This window comes from Amphiprion ocellaris, chromosome 7, assembly GCF_022539595.1.
Source record: "Amphiprion ocellaris isolate individual 3 ecotype Okinawa chromosome 7, ASM2253959v1, whole genome shotgun sequence".
Taxonomy (NCBI): domain Eukaryota; kingdom Metazoa; phylum Chordata; class Actinopteri; family Pomacentridae; genus Amphiprion; species Amphiprion ocellaris.
The window spans coordinates 10429571-10450997 of record NC_072772.1 but is presented as its reverse complement, the minus strand read 5'-3'; the positions used below and the strand labels follow the sequence as shown (position 1 = coordinate 10450997).

Sequence of the window (21427 nt, the reverse complement as noted above, 5' to 3'; positions counted from 1 at the left end):
TTCTGTTCCACCTCCATCTTTTTATTTTCTCTTTAGAACCCTGTAAAAGCCTTATGAGCTGGGTCCTACTTTAAAGTTTCTATCAGTTATAGGGGAGCTTTTCCTTACTTTCTTGCTCTGGGAGGTTCAGGGTCTGGGTTCTGTAAAGCATCTTGAGACAGTTTTGATTGTTATCTGTACCATATAAATAGAACAGAATTGAATTATTCACATGACACGACAATTGTGCAGAAATGCACTAATTATCCTTATTGATGTGGACACAAAAAGATATTTCAATGAAAGAGAAGAATGAGATTAATTTAGGACTACTTAGTAATGGGTTTGACTGGAAAAACAAACATATGCGAGAGAAAACGAGATGTAAAGCTCTGAAGTGAAACAACAAACAAATAGAATCATAGTTTTTAAATTACTGAGAATGTATCATTTCCACAGGGGTTGGGATTACATATATTTAAATCCTTTTTTGCAATCATTACCTTGTTTACTTTAAAAATCCTAATTTAATATGAAGTTCTAATTAAAAGGATATATTGTATATTCTCAAAATGATGTTTGAATCTGTGACTGGAGACCTAAGATGATGACATTTGCCTAATTGTCCAGGTCCGGTTTTAAACTCCTTTATATACAGTCTGTGAGCCAAACTCTAACAACACCAAGCTTTGACGCCATCTGGCGGCCACGATGCACATTGAAAGGCCAAATACTTTTTAAAAGAGCTTGTCTCATCAAATATTTGTCAGTCCTTTTGAGAGCAGCGCTTGTACAAAGGAGATGTAAACGAAAGCACCAGAAAACCAAAACAATTCTGTCCTGTTGTTCGAATACAGTAACAAACCAACTGCCACAGTTAGCTGTAAAGGAGCCATTATAGTCAGTTTTATACTGTTTCATTTACTGTACTACAGTCATCGGTACAGCTAACGCTGTTCTTTTGTATAGTATGTAGGTCATACAACACGTTTCTTAGCACAAACACTGCGTTAATTTATCCCTCAAAAATTCGTATTATTTCAGACACACTAATTTATGTCTGTCGCTGCCTTTCAACGACTTAATATTTCGTCATAGCAACCGGTTCGCAGCTGTCCAGCTAAACGTCATTTCCCAGAATGCAGTGCGGCTTCTAGTGACATCCACGCTACAATGAAGTGAAGCGGTTGTTTTCGTCCCGATGTGTGTAATTAGCTAACTGTAACAGAGGTATAACGGCTGCTACACCTGAATTACCGTGGTGTCCCCGGCCTATAGGGTATCTGACACCCTCTGGAGTTACTGTCCGACTGACGGTTTCTGTCCCGGCTCGGTTTTCGGTGAGTTTGTCGCCATGTTATCATCCGTTCCCACCAGGCTAATTGCGCGAAGGTCGCGCAGCCTGTCGCCGTGTAGCCGCGTGCTAAAGACCAGTGCAGGCGACGCCGCGAGCCATGGCATCCGGGAGACACCGGAGGTAAACTGGAACCCCATCGTGTCCACGTCCCGGACCTCAAGACGGGGTATTTTAGCGGAGGAGACCGCTGTAACCAGTGTGAATCCGTCGGTGCAGTACCACCACCTCGCCCCTAGATGGCTGTCTAACCTGGAGAACCGCCGCAGCTCCTGGGCGGCTCTGGCCAGCAGGGGGCGCAACAACAACCAGTACTGGGAGGAGAGCGGGCGGAGCGGCGGGGGTGAGGGCCGGGGGACTGGTGAAGGAGCCAGCCGGGCAGGAGTGGCCTCTGTCGGTGTGTTGTCTGCTGCAGCTGTGGCCCTCTGCCTGAGAAAAGACTCTGATAACAAAGGTACGCAGAATCACCATGGTCCTGTGTTATTTAAATGTCTCCTACTGATTCTTCACTGACTGCTGTGGTGTAGAAAATATTGTACATTTATAATAGATATACGCTATTGAAATTATTAATTGAAGCTATATTAGAAAGCATTAAGCAGCTTAAAAATCAAGGGAAATAAACTAGGCAGAAAGATATAAGTAAATAATGAAAAGAGTGTATTGCAGTATATTTGTGTGGTGCATATCCATAGCAAAGTGTAATGGAGTAAACATTGTGGGGTTACATATGCATGTGGGGGAACACACTACTCTGCCATCCTGTGCAGAGGGTGGTGGGTATTCAGAATGGACAGCCATTTGTGGATAACTGCGTTGTCTAGTGTCGTCACTAGAGTTAGGAAAATATTAGGGAATATTTGTGTTTAAAAACTGTATGGGAATATACATATTGTGGGATTTAACAGACAAAAAAAGTCTTGATTTGATTTAGCTATTTTATGTTTCATGCTTAAGATCTTATTTTTGTTTGAATTACTTTTTCCTATTTAACTAATTTGAGCACGCTATGACTGTACTTTTGAAAGGTGCTATACAAATAAATCTAACTATGACATTCTTCTTGTGTAGCTAATGTTCGCTGTGTCTGTTTCTGTTTGTGCAATAACAAGGTGATGCTCTTCTGGAGGCAGCGAGGACCAATAACGCCGAAGATATAGCCAGGTATCACACACATAACTGCTTCTAGTATTTGCTCGTCTTGTGTTTACAGTATGTAATGGGTGTCTATTTTTACACTTACACGTTTTGTGCACCTCTATAATTCTTTGCACTGCAGCTTGTGGAAGCATCTCTGTCTCTCTCCAGTGTTAACCACGTTCATATCAGCTGCTGCTAAGTGCAGTAAGAGTGCTTCATATTTTAGACTGTGTCAGACCAGTGTATGCCATAATGACTGTGTGAGATTGATGATAGATGTTCATTGCTGTCTGAGTATGTTGGGATACTTCAAAGCTCAATTTATGGATATTTTCTCAAGATATGGTGTACAATGGTTAATTTAAATTTTATCAAGTTGAACTTCCGTTTTGGCCATGGTAACCATCACAATGCATTTTCTCTCAAAATGTTTAGAAAGAAATAGTATTTACTCTTATTTCTGTATTTTATTTGACATCAGTAGGACTTTTGACATTACTAGCATGTTCTTACATAGATGTCTTGGTTTTTGGTGTTGCATTTAATTGTTATATGTTATAGCTCTCTCTGATTGTGTTTAATGAGTTATTACTAATGATTTTCTCCAAGACAGTATTCACTGCTGCTAATTTTGATATTATGAACATATCAATATATGTGGCAGAAATAAATCCTTGCTTTATTTTGTCATAATCTACCTGGATTACATGTAACATGTAATTTCATTCATGTGAAGAAACCGTGTGCTTCCATAGTGGTTCAATCCACAGTGACCTTTGCAATGTAATAATGTCACATTCAACCTGTAATGGGCTCAGGCTCTGGTTTTCTAGCTTTTTATAGCCTTGTGTACTGTCACAAATCCTATGCTGAAGCCTATTTCCAGAACAGTCAGGGTCATGTCCAATTATGAAAGCACATAGTTGTATATCTTGTAGTTGTAGTTTCACCTTTAACCACCAGGTGGAAGAGATGGACCATCAATGTCTGTAAAAGTGTATCTGTAGAAGAGGTGTTTGATGGATGGACGCTATTCTCAGACATTCAGAGCTCCTCTTCAAACTCTGATTTTAAGCATTTTTAAAAACTGTATTTATTTATTTGTCGTTTCTTAATCACAACTTACTATAAACACATATAATGAGTCTGATCCTGAACATAAACATAATCCTCTACAATTCATCAGAGCCAGACACCAGGAATGATGAGTAGAGGTGTGTGCGTGTGTGTCTGTGTCTGTGTGTGTCTGTGTGTACCTGTATTATCATGTCCATCTATATCGCTGCTAATGTTCCATTACAAAACTAGGGTGCAGAATTTTCAAAATGGCACAAAAATAGACATTTTGTAGTCAGATACATGCACTTTATTGTGGCAGTCTCATTTTGGCAACAAGATGCTAAAGATCAGTCTGTGTACAAAGAATGTATGTTTAGGTACTGTACATGCGATATACATTACACAAATTGATCTTTATGTTAGCTCTGGGGAAAAAACAGAATGATATGTACATCTGTTTTCATGTGTTAAATGTTTAATTGCATGTGCTCTGGGTGTTGTCGCATGTTGGTATCCAAAGCCAGGTATTTGAGTGTGTACATACATGTGTTTATCGATGTGTGCCTCCATTTGCGGGCTTGGGTTACCTGTGCACATGTGGCAGATGGTGTAGGTGAGAGTGCAGCGAGACAGCCAGTTAGCAGGTCACAGATGTGTTAAGTGCTTTGCCTGAGTTGCTAGAAGTGGTGGAGTGTATCGCTGAGAGGCAGTCAAGAGAGTCAAAGTCTCCTCTTTACAAAGGCTCTTCTAAAGTTCTACAGATGTGGTGTTTTACCGTGTTGAGTCAGTCTCAGAGGGTACATATGAAGCCAAACTGCTATCATATATGAGATTTGTATCTTATATACAGCAGATTGTTAAAATGCTGAAATTTCGGGGTTGGAATCTTAGTCATATTTTGTGTTTATATTCAATATTTTACTAAATAATTTTAATTCCTATTTATGATTCAACATTTTGCCGTTGTTGGATAGGACAGTGTAGCGTTAGAGAAGTGTGGCATGCAATACTTTAATTCCTTAACAGGAATTAAATTGATGCTTATGTGGTATGCGTGCAAACATTTCGATACTCAGTATTTGTACATTTAAAACTGCAGTTAAAATAATTTTCCTCCTCGCAGAAAAATTAGTCTGTGAAACAGCATTTTGTGCCTGTGATACCAGAGCTCACAATAAAACTCATTGTAAAGAAATTACGTTAGGTTTGTAGATCCCTTCATAAAACCTTGTTATTTTCTTTTCATAGTGGCAGGAGGGAACATTGCAATAATATTGCATTTTACTTATGGTCAGGTTTGACTGTTACATTGTCCAAGCACTTAAAATATACCCAAAAATGAACAAGAACCTACGTTATATTTAAAAGCAGCAGCTCCGTGAGGCTTCTCAAGTAGCTGTTTGACTTAGCTGACCAAAGCTTTTCCCACCACAATTAATCTACAATACTTTTCCCTCTGCTTCAGCCATGTATTTGTTTGGTGAAATGGAAAAGCTTTGACTTCCCATCATGTCCCGTCTTTCACATAATGGTACATAATGCTTCTAATGGTACGAGTTGCCGAGTTTGACTGAACTGAAACAAGTTCTGCACCCTGAAAAGCTTGAGTGAATCTGTAGTAGTGAGCCATTTTCTCGGCCCAAACCCTGATACTGCTTGCAGACCGGGCAGTGAAAACGGAGTCAGGGAACATCAGCGCTGAGTGCAGACCAGACAGAGGCCACTGTGTTGACTGTAAACACACACACTGTCTAACTGCTCAGCACAAGAAACGACAGACGGATCGCTTACACGCACACGTACAAGAACTGTGCCACTCCAGTACCTGATGTTATACCCTCAGGCAGAAAACTCAACACACACCTGGCTTGCACACACTGACACGTGAACTGGTCAAAGACAACGTGCTGGTTAAATGCTGGTGTGTATTTACTAGAAACCCACAAGCAGCTGACTTGCTATATTTCTTACTTTATATTTGTTACTTTTTATTTGCATCATTTCCCTTAAAGTGTTAATAAATCTTTATGTTCTACCTTTGTTATATCTTGCTTTATATGAAAATACGCAACATTGCCACATATTGACAGCAGTCCTGTATTAGAGCTCTGTTAATAATGGCAATAAAATAAAAATGAAACCACTCTCTGTTTCTTGTTCCCATCAGGCTGGTAAAAGAGGGGGTGGACCCAAATCAGCGCCATCGTCTCGGTTGGACCGCTCTCATGGTGGCGGCCATGAACCGACAGCACAGGTTTGTGTGCATCATTGAACAACCTCTGAATAAGCATTTCAAACTTCTGAGATGCCCTACCCATGGAACATATGTAGCAGTAGTGTACTGGTTTGATATCTTGCAGCTGTCTGCATGTGTTAGCGTGTGAGCATATGCTATCCATGTCTCTGCTCTAGTCGTTACAGTACGTCATCAAGAGTGCAAAGTGCAACTTTCAGACTGACAGACGGTCTTTACTCGTCCCCCCATCTCTCTGTCCAACAAATTAAATTAGCCTCCTGGCCCCCAGAACACACACAGCACAGAGAGGGGCCGAGGTTAAGGCCGGGCCAAATCCAATTTACGGGGCTTTTTTTTTCTCCATCAGGACTGTGTGGTCACTTTTTTGTTAAAGGGCCTCATGAGCAAGAAGCATTATGTGAAAGCTGAATATGAAAATAGCTTCAAATGAGCTTTCTTTAAATCTCAGGGCTATAGTTGCTCCTTGTTCAAGTTAGTCACGTAGTTTGAATCGATGCTGCAAAATAGAAACATCATGAATCAGTAGACAGACACTGTGACACACCATGAGTTTGATGGCAACAATATAGGAGAAGCATTGTTTTCAGATTTTAGACTTTAGAGCATATAATTCAAGACAATTTGAAAATTTTTCATTTTGTGTGCTTATACCAGTGTGTTCTAATACTTAAATCTATTTGCTCATTAATTTTGAAGCAACTTTTTGCTCATTCAAACAACAGAAAGCTTAGAATCAGTAGTTTTGATAAACTGTTAATAGTTGCATGTTTCTTATAGAGAAAGATGCCAAATCAAATATGAGAATTTGCTGCTTTTAAATGGTTGTATGTTGAATGGTTTAGTATTTTGGGCAAAACGAGTGATGTCACCATGGACCCTTTTTCATAATTTGATGAATGTTTTCACAATTTACTACTATTTTGTAAAGAATAATTAGTCTTCAAAATGATAGAACAAATTGCTGATGAAAATATTCTCTATTACTTCATGGTCTGATCTATAACTAATCCTCAAAGACAAATGCAATCATATTCTTTTGCATTTTACATTGTGATCACTTGGCTGCAGCATGTTTTTATATTTACATCATGTGTTTTCTGAGTGATAGTCACTGTGTAGATATTGACGGATGTCATCTTGTGTTTCATGTTGTCTAATGGTGTGTCAAGTGTTTTTTGATATAAATTTGATTGTATGTGTGTTTGTTTCTTTACCCACTGTCTGTGTGTGTCACTGCACTGTCTTCTGTGTGTGTGTATATGTGTTATGAGTGCTATAACTCAGCAAGACAGTGGCACTCCTCTGTGTTTAATCCCGTCCTCCAACCCCCCAGTGAGCCGTCACTGCTGCAGGGAAGACGGAACATCGGTTCACACACATCAGTCACACACACACACACACACACACACACACACACACACACACACACACACACACACACACACACACACACACACACACACACACACACACACACACACACACACATACATGAGTGAGGAGACAAGGGGAGTTTATACCAAATATCTTACAGGCCAACTGCCTATTACTCAGCCACACACAACTTTATTTGCAGCCGTTAAGTGAAAACACAGGGAACATTACTCATGAACAAGGTCTAGCCCGTAGCTAGGATGTCAGTCTGGAGCTCACTGTTGAATTATTGCAGCCCTCTCTCACTTTGTATTTATATTTTCCTTGTCCAGAAATGATAATTGTGCTTCCACAGACAGAAGATATCACCACAGAGCCATTTCAGTGGAAACTGTGGACGTACTCTCTTATTTCTAGATGCAGCCTCCACCAGGCAACCTCTCCTGTGTTCAGGGGTCGAGGTGTGGCTGTGTGAGAGAATCAGGGGTGGAGCAGAGGGGTGTGTGTGAGAATTAAGGGTGAGACATTGGGGGGTGTGTGTTTGCTTAGCTTTGATGTGGGGCTAAATCAGGGAGGCGCAGGGCCTGGCCCTCTGTTTGCACTCTTTAACGCACAATGCCCATCTCCATCTCTCTTTCTCTCCCTCCATCCCTCCCTCCCTGCATTCACGTGCACAATGAGCGCTCAGCCAAGTGTAGCGCCTGTTGACCGTTCCAACCTGTCGGCCGAGTGACTCGATGGGAGGGAGGGGCACAGAAACGAGGGAAAGCGGAGGGATGATGGAGCGAGAGGATGAGTGGCTCGTTGGGGGAAAAGAGAGAATAGTTTAGCAGCGGAGAGAGAGTGATGTGGAGTGGGATTATGGGTTTGGGACCAGGATTAGCTGGACTCACTCGCTCCTGGTGAAATATTATCATCATTTAGTCACAATACAACACAGCTATGATGGTAAGCTGTCTGGTTTAGTGAAGGAAACAGTCATATAGATGATGTCATTGTCAAGTTCTCTTTACATTATACCATTTTAAATATTTGGTTTTTTTTTTTGGTCTTTACTGAGAGACAGACAGTGAAGAGAGACAGAAGATACAGTGGAAGTGAGTAGAGGAATAACATGCAATCCCGACCGGCAATGATTAGAACATTAATGCATTGATACCCATGTGGTATGTGCCCATACAATTCAGCTATCTAGTTGCCCATCTTCACACTAAGATAAATACCCTCAGATAGGCACTGATACTATAATAACCTGCCACATTAAAGCCACATTCAGCAGATATTTCATGTAATTATTTCCAAAATGTGTACATTGCTATGGTTGTCTATAAGCAAAATTGGAATTTTTCCAATAATAGTGCTCACAACCTCCTTCTTTATTATCACTGCTATATAGCACCCATGTAGTGATTAGGAGAGTAGAAACTGTTAATAGCTGGACATGAACTTCACCACAACACAGTCTTGTTTGAGTTGAATTGAATACCGTAATTGTTAAATTCTTATCTTAATTCATATGGTTAACAAAGCCATGTGCCCCATAAAATTGTGTGAACTGTCTGATGACCATTTAAATTTTGTTTGGCTGAAATAAAAAAAGAAAATAAGCGCAGTGAAAACCTCTTTTCCTGGCATCTATTTGACCCCAGGTGTGCCCCAGGTGAGCGAGGTCAAGTGAGGTCCAGCGTCTGGGCCAGGTGGTCAGAGACATGGATGGTCAGTTCGACTCGGGTGTCCATTATAGCACAAGGGAGACGGAAGTGTCTGTTTCCTGTCTTCCCTCCAGGGCCGAATTGGAAACTAACACCAGTCACCTGCTGGTAATACTGAAACCCAGTTGGAAGGTTAAATCTTATCAGTCTGACCACTGACATGTTAAATGATGAGTGGCTACAACTTTCTGATACAAAAGCAGAATGGTGTATCAGGGCGACCGGGAGACTCAGGCTTCTGCTGAAGTGTATCTAAGCAGAACACTGACTCCCGATTAGCTCCAGTAGCAATGCCGCTGAGCTTTAAGTCACTTCTATTCTCTGGTAAAGTGGGTACGGTAAACGGTTGTTATCTCTGAACCAGAGAAACACATGTAAAGTAATGAAACAAGGATGTTTCAGTTGGAGATGAGGGCATAAAGTCATTAGCTAGATGGTTCTTTCTTTATTTAACTAGCATACATTTTGTTTTAATTTAGCTTTGAACATAAAATGATGTTGTAATTTACAGATAATAATGTTTCTGTATTATAAGATTGTATCAGGAAGTCAGTGATTATAACTTTTTGCCCAGTCTTTTAAAATGAGACTTTAACCTAATTAACCTCTGCATGCCTTCAGTTTGGCCTCAAATTAGTGCTGCAACTCTCCTCTAAATGTCCCAAATAAAGTTAGCCACTTGATCATCAGTTGATTAGTAAAACTATAAACTGTTTTCAAAAGCTCATTAGTTTTAGTACCGTCCTGTCTAATTAAATCTCCCTCTTTCATCTTTTTACCTCCTTTCATCCACTCCTCCTCCTTCTCCTCTTCCTATCTGGAGTCTTCCTGTCTTTATCCCTTCGTGTTTACTTTTTTTATGCCATTAACCCTTTTCAGACCGTCTCATTTCTTCACACAGTCCTGCCCAGCCTCGTGTGACCAACCTTAGTTTGTGTGTGTGTCTGTATGTGTCTCATACGATGCATCCATGTGTTTGTAGAAGTGCTTGCAAGGGTGAGAGGAGAGCCCTCTGTGGGTCATGGCCCCCCTGCCGCCCCCAGCCACAGTGATACAGTAACAAAAGGGGACCCCCCGATAGTCCTTTATGCCCCCTCAGCAAGGTCAGACACAAAGACCTGGCCAGAATGTTCTCAGCCTCCCTCTCCCACAGGAACACACATGTTCTGTGCTGACAAACTACCTAAGAATCATCAGATTTTCATTATGTAAATAGAGATCAAGAAAAAGTTCGTCTTTGATTTCTTGAGCCTCTACTGGTATCCCAAACATTGGTGCCAGATCCCTTTTTATATAAAATAATTTTAAATGAGCACCAACTATTTTGATAGTCCAGTGACGGTTTCAGTCATTCAAATGATTACATTACATTTACTTGTGCTGCTTTTTTCAAATGTATAAAATAAAATTTGTTCAGCTGATACAGGTTTTTCAGTGGCCAACGCCCATGCTGATTAAAAAAGCATCAGTACCGAGGGCTGATACATAATTCTGAGATTGTGTTTCCTTTTTTTGCATCTGATTAAATATAAAAATGTAATAATCATGACAAATGAGGCACAAAATTGCTCAACTTCAATTAACATCTGCATTGACTGTTTCCTTAAGTAGGTCTGCATTCTGTGCAGCACAAAAATACATCATCTAAATGATAAAAACAACTTAAGTATGATTGTAAGGTTTATTGCACTTAACAGCAGCATTTATCAGCAGATAGCAGCATCTCTTACAATTGGTCTGGTAAACATATTGAGATCTGACATCTGGTTTTATCTTAAATCATGTGCACAATGGAAAACAAACCATTAGCTGTGGTAGCTAGTCAGGCCCCTGTAGTCCGTGCAGCCCGACCTAACATAACTCCTAACCGGCCCCCTTATAAACAGCCGATGCCAAATATCTGCCTCATGCCCAGTGTCAGCTGGGACAGGCTCCAGCCCTCCACAACCCTCTACAGGATAAAGTAGATATAGCTAATCACTAGATGGATAAATGGCATTTAATCGGCCTGATTCATTGGCCATTATTCTGATTATTACTAATCAAGTGATTCAAATACATTAGCAAACAATTTTCAGTATCTCTGATCCACTTTATGTAGTATAATTAATGGGGAAATTATTGGCAGATTAATATTTAATGAAAACATTTTGCATTATTACTTGGTGTATTGACAGATGCTTTAGAAATATTACTGCATCAATCAGTTCCACTTTGATACGGGTTACTGTCCTCAGATTTTCAGTAGTAGTAAAATCAGTAGTTTTCCGTTGCTTTAACACTTTATCATGGTATGTTGTATCACAATTGACTTATAAAGTTGCTCCATCACTCTGTAGGTCATTTCTCCTGTCAGTATTTAGTACAGGTTCTTCTTTCGGAGCCGTCGCCTGTTACACGCTCAAGTGTGGTCACTCTAAAAAAGGACTACACTCCGCCTCCTTTGAATAATCATTTTGTTCCATTTAAGCCCTATCAGGCCACTGCCATAACCATTTAGCTGAAAATGATCCATCACTCCTCCCAGGCTGCATTACATGGCCACAGGTTTAAAGACAGCAGCAGCAGCAGTGTACTGGCAGGGTTCATGTTTCGGCCATCGCCTACATCTCAGTCGGCACAGACTAGTAACTAGTTTGTGTGTACTCTTGTACATGTCTGTGTCTCAATGTCAAAGCCATTGTTCACGTTCATGGTGGTAAATGTAAAGTGTGTGTGTGTGTTTATGTGACAGTGTGTTCTGTAGACGGAGAGACGGTACCTGGAATGTCCGTTGGGTCACAGTGAGTGGTGTTGCCGAGGTACTCGTGTTTGTTCTATAAGGCGGTACGCTCCAATGAAGGGCTACACACAAACACCCACTCTGTCACACAGGCCCCCCAACATTGCCGGAAATAGGCCCGACCCTTGCCCCTTCGATGTGCACATATGTACATGTTACAAGGCAGACAAAAGTGTAACGAAGGAGAGAAAAAGGGAAGTGAGCATTGGGGTGTATCCACCATAACGACGCAGAATAGATGGAAGTGAATCAGGTGACAGTGTCGTATTCAGCTGAGGGAATGTTTGTTTAAAGGCTGTGATGATGCAAGAAACTTTGTTGAAAAGTTTTGGTTATGTTTGGTGATGTGAAGGAAGCAAGTCACAATTTAGTTCCAAATCTAGTGTACATCCTCTTTTCTGTAACAGACCTATAGACCTCAGACTCAGACAACTGCATATTTGTGTGCTAATGCAGATTTACTCGCATGTGTTTTTAGGAAAACAGAAAAGCTTGAGATGACAGAAATTTGTCAACTGCCAGTGTTATAACATTTCTATCACGGTAGCTACTGCTTTAATATCTCTGGTTGTATTGGGCCATTGTGGGCAGTTTTGTAAATGAGGAGGTTGCTTTGAGATAATATTGATTTTAAAAGATTTACACAGAAACCTGTTTTTGATGAACCTGTTTTCGTTTTCTTATTCACTGGATCGACCAAAAAGAGGAAACCCTCAGATACTTAATTTGTAAACAGATCCATAATTGAATTCCCAGTGAATTTGTTAAGTCACAAGATATACTGAGACAACAACATAAGTAAATTAAGTATATTGTGATGGAAGATATTTTATCCACATTGCAGACTCCTAGACTTGATGATATCTTAAATCCACCACCACTTGCCTTGCTTCCAGGTATTCCTAGAGCAGAGCTATAAAGCTGTTCACAGGACACCTGACTTTGCAAACATTGCATTATTCCTTTTCTTTATTCCTCTCTTTATGAATTATTGAATCCATAGAATGTTTTATATTTGTAGAACTTCTAAAGAGCCATTAAAACAGTTTTTTAAGTGTGTGGCATCATCATAGCATGAGTATGGGCTAAAACAGTTCTTATTGTACGTCCGTCCTGCAAATACTGAGCTATTACCATGTAATACTTGTCTGAGTGTACGTCTGCATTTTATCACTCACATTAAAATGTGTGTTCCTTCCTTTTGTCGTTTTCCAGTGTGGTGAAAGTTCTGATCGAAGCCGGTGCCGACCCAAATGCCGGGGATCACTTCAACAACGTTTACGACACCTCACGGGAGAAAGGCATCCACTCGCTGGAAGGTAAAAAACAACAAGACAGGCAACCGTATGTGCATTCGTCACACATGTTATTACACCCAAAGTGTTAAACCAGATATTACGAGACATTATAATTTGCATAAAAATTTGCATTTATGTACATGCTGGATTCCTTGCGTGTTATTTATATTATATGTTTTGTGACAAGTAGCGTGTGCTTTATTTGTTTTTCATCTTAGCTACACATTCACACACAAACACACACACACACACACACACACACACACACACACACACACACACACACACACACACACACACACACACACACACACACACACACACACACACACACACTTTACCCCCCACCCTCCAGTCTGTGTTGGGTTTCTGCAGACATATTTATATGGGATATGTATATTGCAGACATTTATATGGCTGTCAGGTTTGGGTCCACGTGGGGCTGGCGTAGCGTGGGGAAGCGTTTCCCAGACGCACACTGATGGATGGGCTAGGGGGGCCTGTGTGACGCTTTATTGGGTTAGCTATGATTATCCCGCCCTGTCTCTCTCCCTCTCATACACACAGACACACACAGACACTGCAGAGAGAGACTGTCAGAGAGATAGCGAAAAAGAGTGGGATGGATGGATGAAGGAAAAGACTAATGAAGCAAGGAAGAAGGAAAAGAGAGGAGAAAAAGAGGATCGAAAGAAGGAGGTTAAAGATGGAGGACGAAGAAGATGTGGATGTTTGAGGGGATGATGGAGAGAGGGAGGGATTGAAGGAAATGGGTGGGATGATGAGGGAGAGGAGAGGAAGTCAGGAAATGGATGAGACAAAGTTATTGGGATAGAGAGAGTGCACAGGGAGGAGGGAAGGAGAGGGAGCAAGTGATGAAAGGAACTGATGGACACTGAGGAAGAGAGGGAGGAGGCGGAAAAAATAAAAATGGATGATGGAGGAGTGGCACGAGATGAGTGCTCTTATGAAAAAGAAGTAAGGAGAGAATGATAGAGTATCTCCATTATTAGTAAGGAGCGCAGCGAAATAGACCCTAAAACACAACTCGCATTATTCCAATCGTGTCGGACAGTTGAGCTTAAATCTGTGAAAATGAACAACTCTTCCAAAGCTGGAAACAAGAAAGATAATTTTGTAGAAGCAGTGCTGTCATTGTCTCACTTTCTGGGGCCTCGACTGAATAGATTAAAGAATGCTTTTCTGGATTTAAACAGCTTTAGTTAAAGTGGTTTGTTAATTCATTGTGATCATTTTCTTCAGCCCTAGGGGATATACTACTTCCTTATTCAACTCTTAACTACCCATTTGGATCTGTGAAGAGTTTCTCAAATAAATTTTGAGTCCAAAGTCATTAAAACAGGCAGTTTTTTTTTTTTTAAACCAATTATTGTTATTGTATTGTACTGGCAAAAAAAATTACTCAAAATTTTGCAGTAATCTCACAAATGAACGATGTTCCTATCAGGCTTTTTCATTTATTTCTGTTAATCTGTGCATGCTCTGCAACAGAAAATGCAGGCTGTTCTGATCTTTCTTGTCCTCTCACACCTCTGTTTCTGTCTACAGTGTTGGTGTCCAGAGAGGATGAATTCAGCAGCAGGCTCAGCAGCAGGGCTGGTTTCCGTGGCTGCACAGCGCTTCACTACGCTACACTAGCCGATGACCCACGAACTGTCCGCATGCTGCTGGAGGCTGGTACGTTATCCCTCACAATACCAAAACCCATCCCTTTATACTGCACCCTGGAGTTGATGACAGATAAATATTAAATAAATAAAGTTGATCATGGATGCAGCAGCCTGCACATATTTCGAGTATCGGTCTGCACATTCAGGTATGAATAACTCCTGCTTCAAATCGTGTGAAAGTGGAGTCATTTTTGTCTGTAATCAGGTATTGTCGACTAATCAGAGTTCCTGTCCTCATTATGTTTCACTCCTGTACACCTAATAATACAGAGAAAGAAAGAAAGTGGATGGAGGAGTTTTGCATCTCCTGCTTAATTGAACAAAGTCCACCTTTCTTAAGGCTAAACTGCAAAATGCAGCTGTCACCTGAACTCTGGCATTTTCAGCTAAACAAATGTGACAGACCTCAATTGTATTGTCCACTGGAGGGAAAAGTCTCAGTGGTTTAACAGGAGGTCTTTATCTGTTGTTGGAATGAGTGAAATTCAAGCATTTTGGCCTCAGTTGACAGTTTCTGTGTTTATTCCTCCTGCCAACCAGATTTGTGTTTCAAGGCAGATGTATATTTTTGCATCACTGGCCATATTTCAGTGAACTTGGTGGAAAGTTAGGCCCAAGGGTGAGAAAGGACAGATACTCTTTGTGCCAGTCTAAGATCCTTTTGCCTTTTCTGTCATACATCTTATCTGTTGGAAATAGAAATACATTTAAATTTTAAGGCAGAACCCTTTTTTGCTCCTCCTGTGACACAATTAATTCAGTCATTTCAATCCACTTGAGCCATTAGTATTACTAATATTTTTTTGATACATAGGTAGACACGAGTTTACATTCAGTTTTAAATCCATCTTTTAGAGATAAGATTGTTTTTGTTAGTTCATGAGAAGAAATTCTTAATTTTGGGAATTAAATTATGAACTTAAGCCTAACTCAAGCATACACACATTAAACCTTCTCTGTTGTGTTGAAACTACATTAATCTCATTCTGCCACTATTGTCTCTGTCAGTTTTAAAAAGCTCTTTACATATAATCACCTAAACAACCAACAGTTATTATAAGCAGTATTACAAAACTCATTTAAAATTGATTACTGGTTCATCCTTCCTGGCCCCCCATTACACTCGCACCTGTCGTTGACTCGGCTCCACCAGCACACATACACAAAAACCCCGGGGGCAAAGTATCCCCCTCAGTTTTCAGGCGAGCATCTCTTAAACAAGCTAGGCCTCGTTGAACTGTGACCTCCACACAGAACATGCCCTTGGGGTAACTCCACAACCGCAGGAAGTGTGTGTCTTTGTGTGTGAGTTTATATAAGTGTGAGCTTGTGCACTTAAACACAAAATATTCATAAATTCGTGTTGGCTTTTATCCTTCTGATATTCTTGTTTCAGTTTGTGCACACCCTTTTTTAATCTTGTGGGGAAATCTGTAGTTGTTGCTTTTTAGGTTGATTAGCTTTTTAATCTAAAAACACTCAAAAAAAAAAACCACCCTGACCACAGTCATCATTGCTATATGCACACCCAAACGCACACACAAGCTTGTATTAATGTCTTGTTTGTATTTATGATGGATGATGCATCTAAAGCTCTGTCTGCCTGTCTCTCCCGTCTCACCCCTGCGTCTGTAAGCACTCTGTACGCTTAAACAAATCACCTCCACTAACTCGATCAAATGTTCTGCAGACGCATTTTTGAATTAAAAAGGTAAGAAATTTCACGAAGCAGAGACATTTGTTTTAAGACAATCAGATTAAAGACAGGGTTGGTAGTTGCTCGCCCGACTGGGCCTTTGCTGCATTGGCGCCATGATCACGGCCAATAACAGTCACGACATGGCACACTCTCAATCACTCACACCGCTGTCCATGTGTGATCTGTGCAAATGGATGCATAATTACAGACTTTTACAAAGCTTTCTCATGCATGCTTGAATATTCTTAACAAAGCCTCTGTCCTGCATCTTTTCCTTTAATCCACTTCTTCTTTGGAGCCTCCTATCCATCTTTTTTTTTACATCAGCACAAAAAAATCTTATAACCTGCCACAGCTTCAGGACATCTGTGTGGATTTGGGTGTGTGTCATGTATGTACACACTGCATGCATTTACAGAGCTGTGTCTATCCCGTGTATCCTTGTTATTTCCCCTGTGTTTGTGTGCCTCCATGTTGCTCCACTAGCCATGGGTTTGCTCTTTTGGCCTTAGCCGGCCCTCAGCTCACATGTCCATCCATCACAGTCTCCCGACCCACCCTCAGGCTTCGCTTCGCCCCACAGTCCCTCACCCTACCTGCAGAGGCTCCCTAGCTTCTCCCCAGGCTCCACATCAGACCTCTGGCCAGGGGCACTGAGTAATGGACAGCTCCGTAGGTGGTAGGAGGCCAGGAGAGACACACATGCTCACAGACGCACACAATACAGACACAAGGACACACACGCATGCACAAAGACCAGCAGGGGCTCTCTCCCACCAGCTGCAGTGAAAGAGAGGGAGGAGGAAATAGGAAAGAGGAGGGGACTCCTAATAGGCATAACTAAAGCACTCCTAATGAAGGGATCCTGTGTGTGTGTGTGTGTGTGTGTGTGTGTGTGTGTGTGTGTGTGTGTGTGTGTGTGTGTGTGTGTGTGTGTGTGTGTGTGTGTGTGTGTGTGTGCGTGCGTGTGTGTGTGCGCGTGCGTGTGCGTGTGCGTGTGTGTGTGTGACTGTCGTTAGTGTTGATCCTGTTATAAAGTGCTATGGCCCAGAGGGTTGGCCTGATATTAAAGCCCTAAATGATGCTATTTATTATGTCCAGTGTCTGTGTGTGTGTTTGTGTGGTGGTGGGGTACTTTATTGCTTTCCTCCCTCATGTTTTCGGTGGTCGGGGGGGGGGGTTAGTGGTGTATTGTCATCAGGATCGATAGCTTTGTGAGCAGGTCACAAATTTAGAGGTTTATCGATAATCATCACAGTGATTATTAGTCTCTGCGGTCGGTGCTCTGAGCGAAGGAACAAACATCACTTGTATTGATTACAAACAGTTTTCTCTGAGAAGAAACTTCAGATGGGTATTTTAGTTCTTAGTGTCCCATTCAACATCCTGTACATACAGTACAAATGCCTCTAATGTACTTGGGTGCACCAGTACTCTAAAAATACCCTCCTCTACCAGCTGAGAAGTTAGAATGTAGAGCTTAACATTTGAATATATTGTCAAGGAGTGTCATCACAGTTTGTCAGTGATTTATTTTAATTATCTTATATTGTAAGAGAGAGATTTCCATGTGTTTCCTTGCCGACTTATTATTAAAGTGACACATTTCATGTCACTCCAACGAGTCTACACAGTTTTTCCTACTTTCGCTGTCGTGAGTGTCAGTCGTGCTTTAAATTGCATTAAGGCCTCAGACTATATTGCTAGAGATTGTTAAATTGTGTGACTCATCGTAAAACCTCCGATGGTGCCAGTAAGAAATCCTTGTATAGGAACAGTGTTTCATTGTGTTCATCAGTGCTGAAAGCAGTAATCACCTTTTACTGTAAGATTTAAGAGCATAAAGTTTAAGTGTTTGGTGCCTGTACTGGTAAATGCATGATCTCAACTGGGTATTGTTTAAAACATTTATTATTGGTGTTGACACAGTTCCTGAGTTTTCATGTTCTACTTTTTGCAGTACTGTACTTTAAGGATTATATACATGTTTTTATGCAACATTTTTTTTCTGACAGAATCAAAGACTGAAACATGATGGCATCAGCTATGAAATATTTCTAAAGAGAATTTTTAAAGACCATCTTTAGCCATTGGCCGTGACTTTTTAAAGACTTCTGTGTGTAAAATAAACACTCCTTATGCAGAAGTACACTTTTTGACATTTTTCACCATTTTCTGACAATTTATGGACCAAACAACAAAACAACTCGACAGTGTTAATAAAGAGTTTTCACTCCTAATAAGTAGCATGATGGCTGACATTCTGTTAGTCGCTGATTTAGCAGCTACTTTATTTGTTATCATTTTATCTCCCGTGAAGCCGAGGTGATGGAAACGTTCACTTGTTCGTGTGGAGGCACGTGTGTGTTGGTGACTCTGGGTTGTGGTAGCACAGGTCAGGGCAGAAGGCACTGCTAACCACTCTGACTGACAAGCACACCACCGTCCAGCCCTGGCACACTTCACCCGTGCTGTGACGTTACGTTTGTGTTTCATTTGTACCGTGACCCCTTAAAGATGTTTGTAAAGTCTGTTTCACTAAATTTTCCTGTGTTTGACCCGTCCTGCTGTGTGGAGGCGTGTGTTTGTCCCTCAGCGGCCCCCAACCTGCAACAGCCTGCAGTGTGTATGGATTGTACAACAGTCCAGGGTGTTGGTGTGCGGCTGCAGGGGTCAGAGTGTGTGTTATTGGCACGCGTTGCAGATATGAAACCCCCTACAGGGTCACTGCGTGGTCCTCCTGCCTCGCTGCAGTTAGCCTCCATGACCCCTAAACCCATGTGACCTCTCACCCCTAACCTCGCTTTCTTGATTGACGTTTTCAGCGTCCTGCTGAGGAAGTGTGTGCATATTCTTGTAGTGTTTGCAACAAAAATCATGGGAATATGGTTGAAGCTAACAACCATACCATTTTTCCTAGTGTATAAACTGTACATTTGTGTGTGTGCTTTTGTACCTGTCCAGGTGCTAACCCCATGCAGACCAATGGTTTGGGACACACAGCTCGGGCCTACGCTAAGGAGGGAGAAGTGAGCACAGTTCTGCAGGAGTGGGAGGGAAAGGTCTGAAACACTTCACATTCACACAAAAATTCACTCAGTTCTGCTTCAAAACAACCTGTTACTGACAATTAAAACAATATTATTTTCCATGTTTCCTTTGGCCTGCTCTGAATGACTCAGCACCATTCACTCAGCAGACATCTGTGTTGTTTTCTTGCCATCATGCACACAGGAACAAACTCCTCAGGAGGTCTGTGCACTGACTGACAGGTGCTATTGAGTTTTAAAGTTGTGAAAGCTTGTGGAGGTTAACTGGGGTTAAAAACACGTGCTGAGCAACAGAGCTGGGTTATTGTTCAGTCATCATTACCATGACATGACACATAATCTGATATTTTTGTATTTTGCTGAACCTCAGAATCCACTGTTGGGTTCGAAAGGCATATTATCTTTAGAAATCACCAAAATGATACCATTTGTCATCACTAGAAACTGTAAAAAGAGAAAGCATTGTTGAATTTTCAACTTTCAGATGGTCAATAAACCAGTACCTTAAATAAATGTAAGCTTAATATTTTGAAAATCTTGATATTTCATCCAAATTACTGTATTCTTGATGTCAAAATTGCCACAAAAAAATAAACCACTGCTCTAACTAGAGTCTGTAAAAAATGAAAATAGAAAAAATGTATTGCTCACCTTTGCAGCTATGAAGCCTTTAGTGATTCAGCTACAACCAGCAGTCACATGACAAAAAATCACCGAGGGGGAAACCTGGAAATAATGTAGTACATGTTGAATCCAGATTTTTAAATATTTTTTGTTGAATTTTTGATTGATAGATAATCAGAGAAATTTTTTCAGAAACAGAAAGCACTGAAGTTAAGTTATTTATAAAGTCATGGGTGTTTCAGAATGCTAAAAGCAGTTGTCAGCATTGGCATTGTGGATTTATAGTGCAGATGTCTTTCATAAGAACAAACAAATATGATGACTTCATTAAAGATAATACAATACTGCATTTTTCATTGTCACCCTCTATAGGACATCTTTGGTGTTTTTTTTTCTATCCATGACTTTACAGGAACTACTCTTCAGAAATGGTGACAGTGAGAGCTGTTAGCTGTTTCTAAGTAACCTATACAGCTCGTATTTTTCATAATAAAAAAACATGAAACAATGAGGCTCATTTATGTGTTCTTAATAGTTTCTGGACAACAGTAGTGTACTTTTGTACAGAATAAGCTAAATCAGAGTTTGGATACACACACAATAATTGTGCGAGTCATCTTTTTTTAATGTGTGTGTGTTTTCATTGAGATTTGTCAATGGTAGGAAAAATATTTTTTAAAAATCAGAAGTTATCCTTAAAAATAAACATCAGTTTGGTGACATGAGCTGAAGGTGTTCCTCCTAATGCACAGAAGCCTTCCTGGTAACACCATGACAGATTTTTTACAAAAAGTAAGAATATTGCTTCTATTTTTCTAATACTTTCCGAGACAGGCTGTTTTTTTTTCTGGTAAAAATCTGATTTAATATTGGACAAGCTGGGTTGAGGGCAGTCCTGAGTTTTCAAAGCTCCAGCACACTGCCCTCACTGCTCAGCTCTCGGTATTTCACAGGTGTGTAGTAGCAGAAGTGGGGTCTGCCTTTTCTTTTCTTAAATAAAACTCGAGTTATCCGTAGTTATCTACTGGCTTGACAGCAGGCTGGAGCTAAGCAAGATGGAGAGAGAGAATAAACAGGCTGCCTCCACTGCAGGGTGAAAACCTGGAGTCTAAGGAGACAAAGAGGGGAGGATAAATGAGTCATGGGGAGGCTGTGAGGAAGAAAGGAAGAAGCACTGAGGGGAGAGTGAAGAACGTCTAGAGAAAAGACGTGGACAAAGAAAGAGAGAAGAGAGGTGGAAAGAGAGGAGGAGAAGCAAAATCAGCAGAAGAGAAAAAAGTGGATGTCAGAAACAGATGCAAAGATGAATAGAGAGAGAGAGAGAGAGAATGATAGAGAGGAGGAGGTCAGGAATCAGATAGATGCTGCGTAGGGGAGAAGACACTTCTAAAGTGGCAGATGAAGTTGG

The 21427-nt window shown here is 40.8% G+C and overlaps 1 protein-coding gene across 1 annotated transcript in view; it reads left to right on the top strand.

The window, feature by feature from the left end:
* Window positions 1-1136: 1136 nt before the first annotated feature.
* Window positions 1137-21427, top strand: part of clpb (ClpB family mitochondrial disaggregase) — a 33478-nt gene continuing 13187 nt past the window's right edge. Inside the window, exons 1-6 of the mRNA XM_023287534.3 lie at window positions 1137-1787; window positions 2446-2497; window positions 5700-5786; window positions 12873-12976; window positions 14525-14653; window positions 19310-19407. Coding sequence (XP_023143302.2) covers window positions 1334-1787; window positions 2446-2497; window positions 5700-5786; window positions 12873-12976; window positions 14525-14653; window positions 19310-19407 — 924 coding nt within the window. The 5' untranslated portion in view covers window positions 1137-1333. The remainder of the gene's footprint in view (window positions 1788-2445; window positions 2498-5699; window positions 5787-12872; window positions 12977-14524; window positions 14654-19309; window positions 19408-21427) is intronic.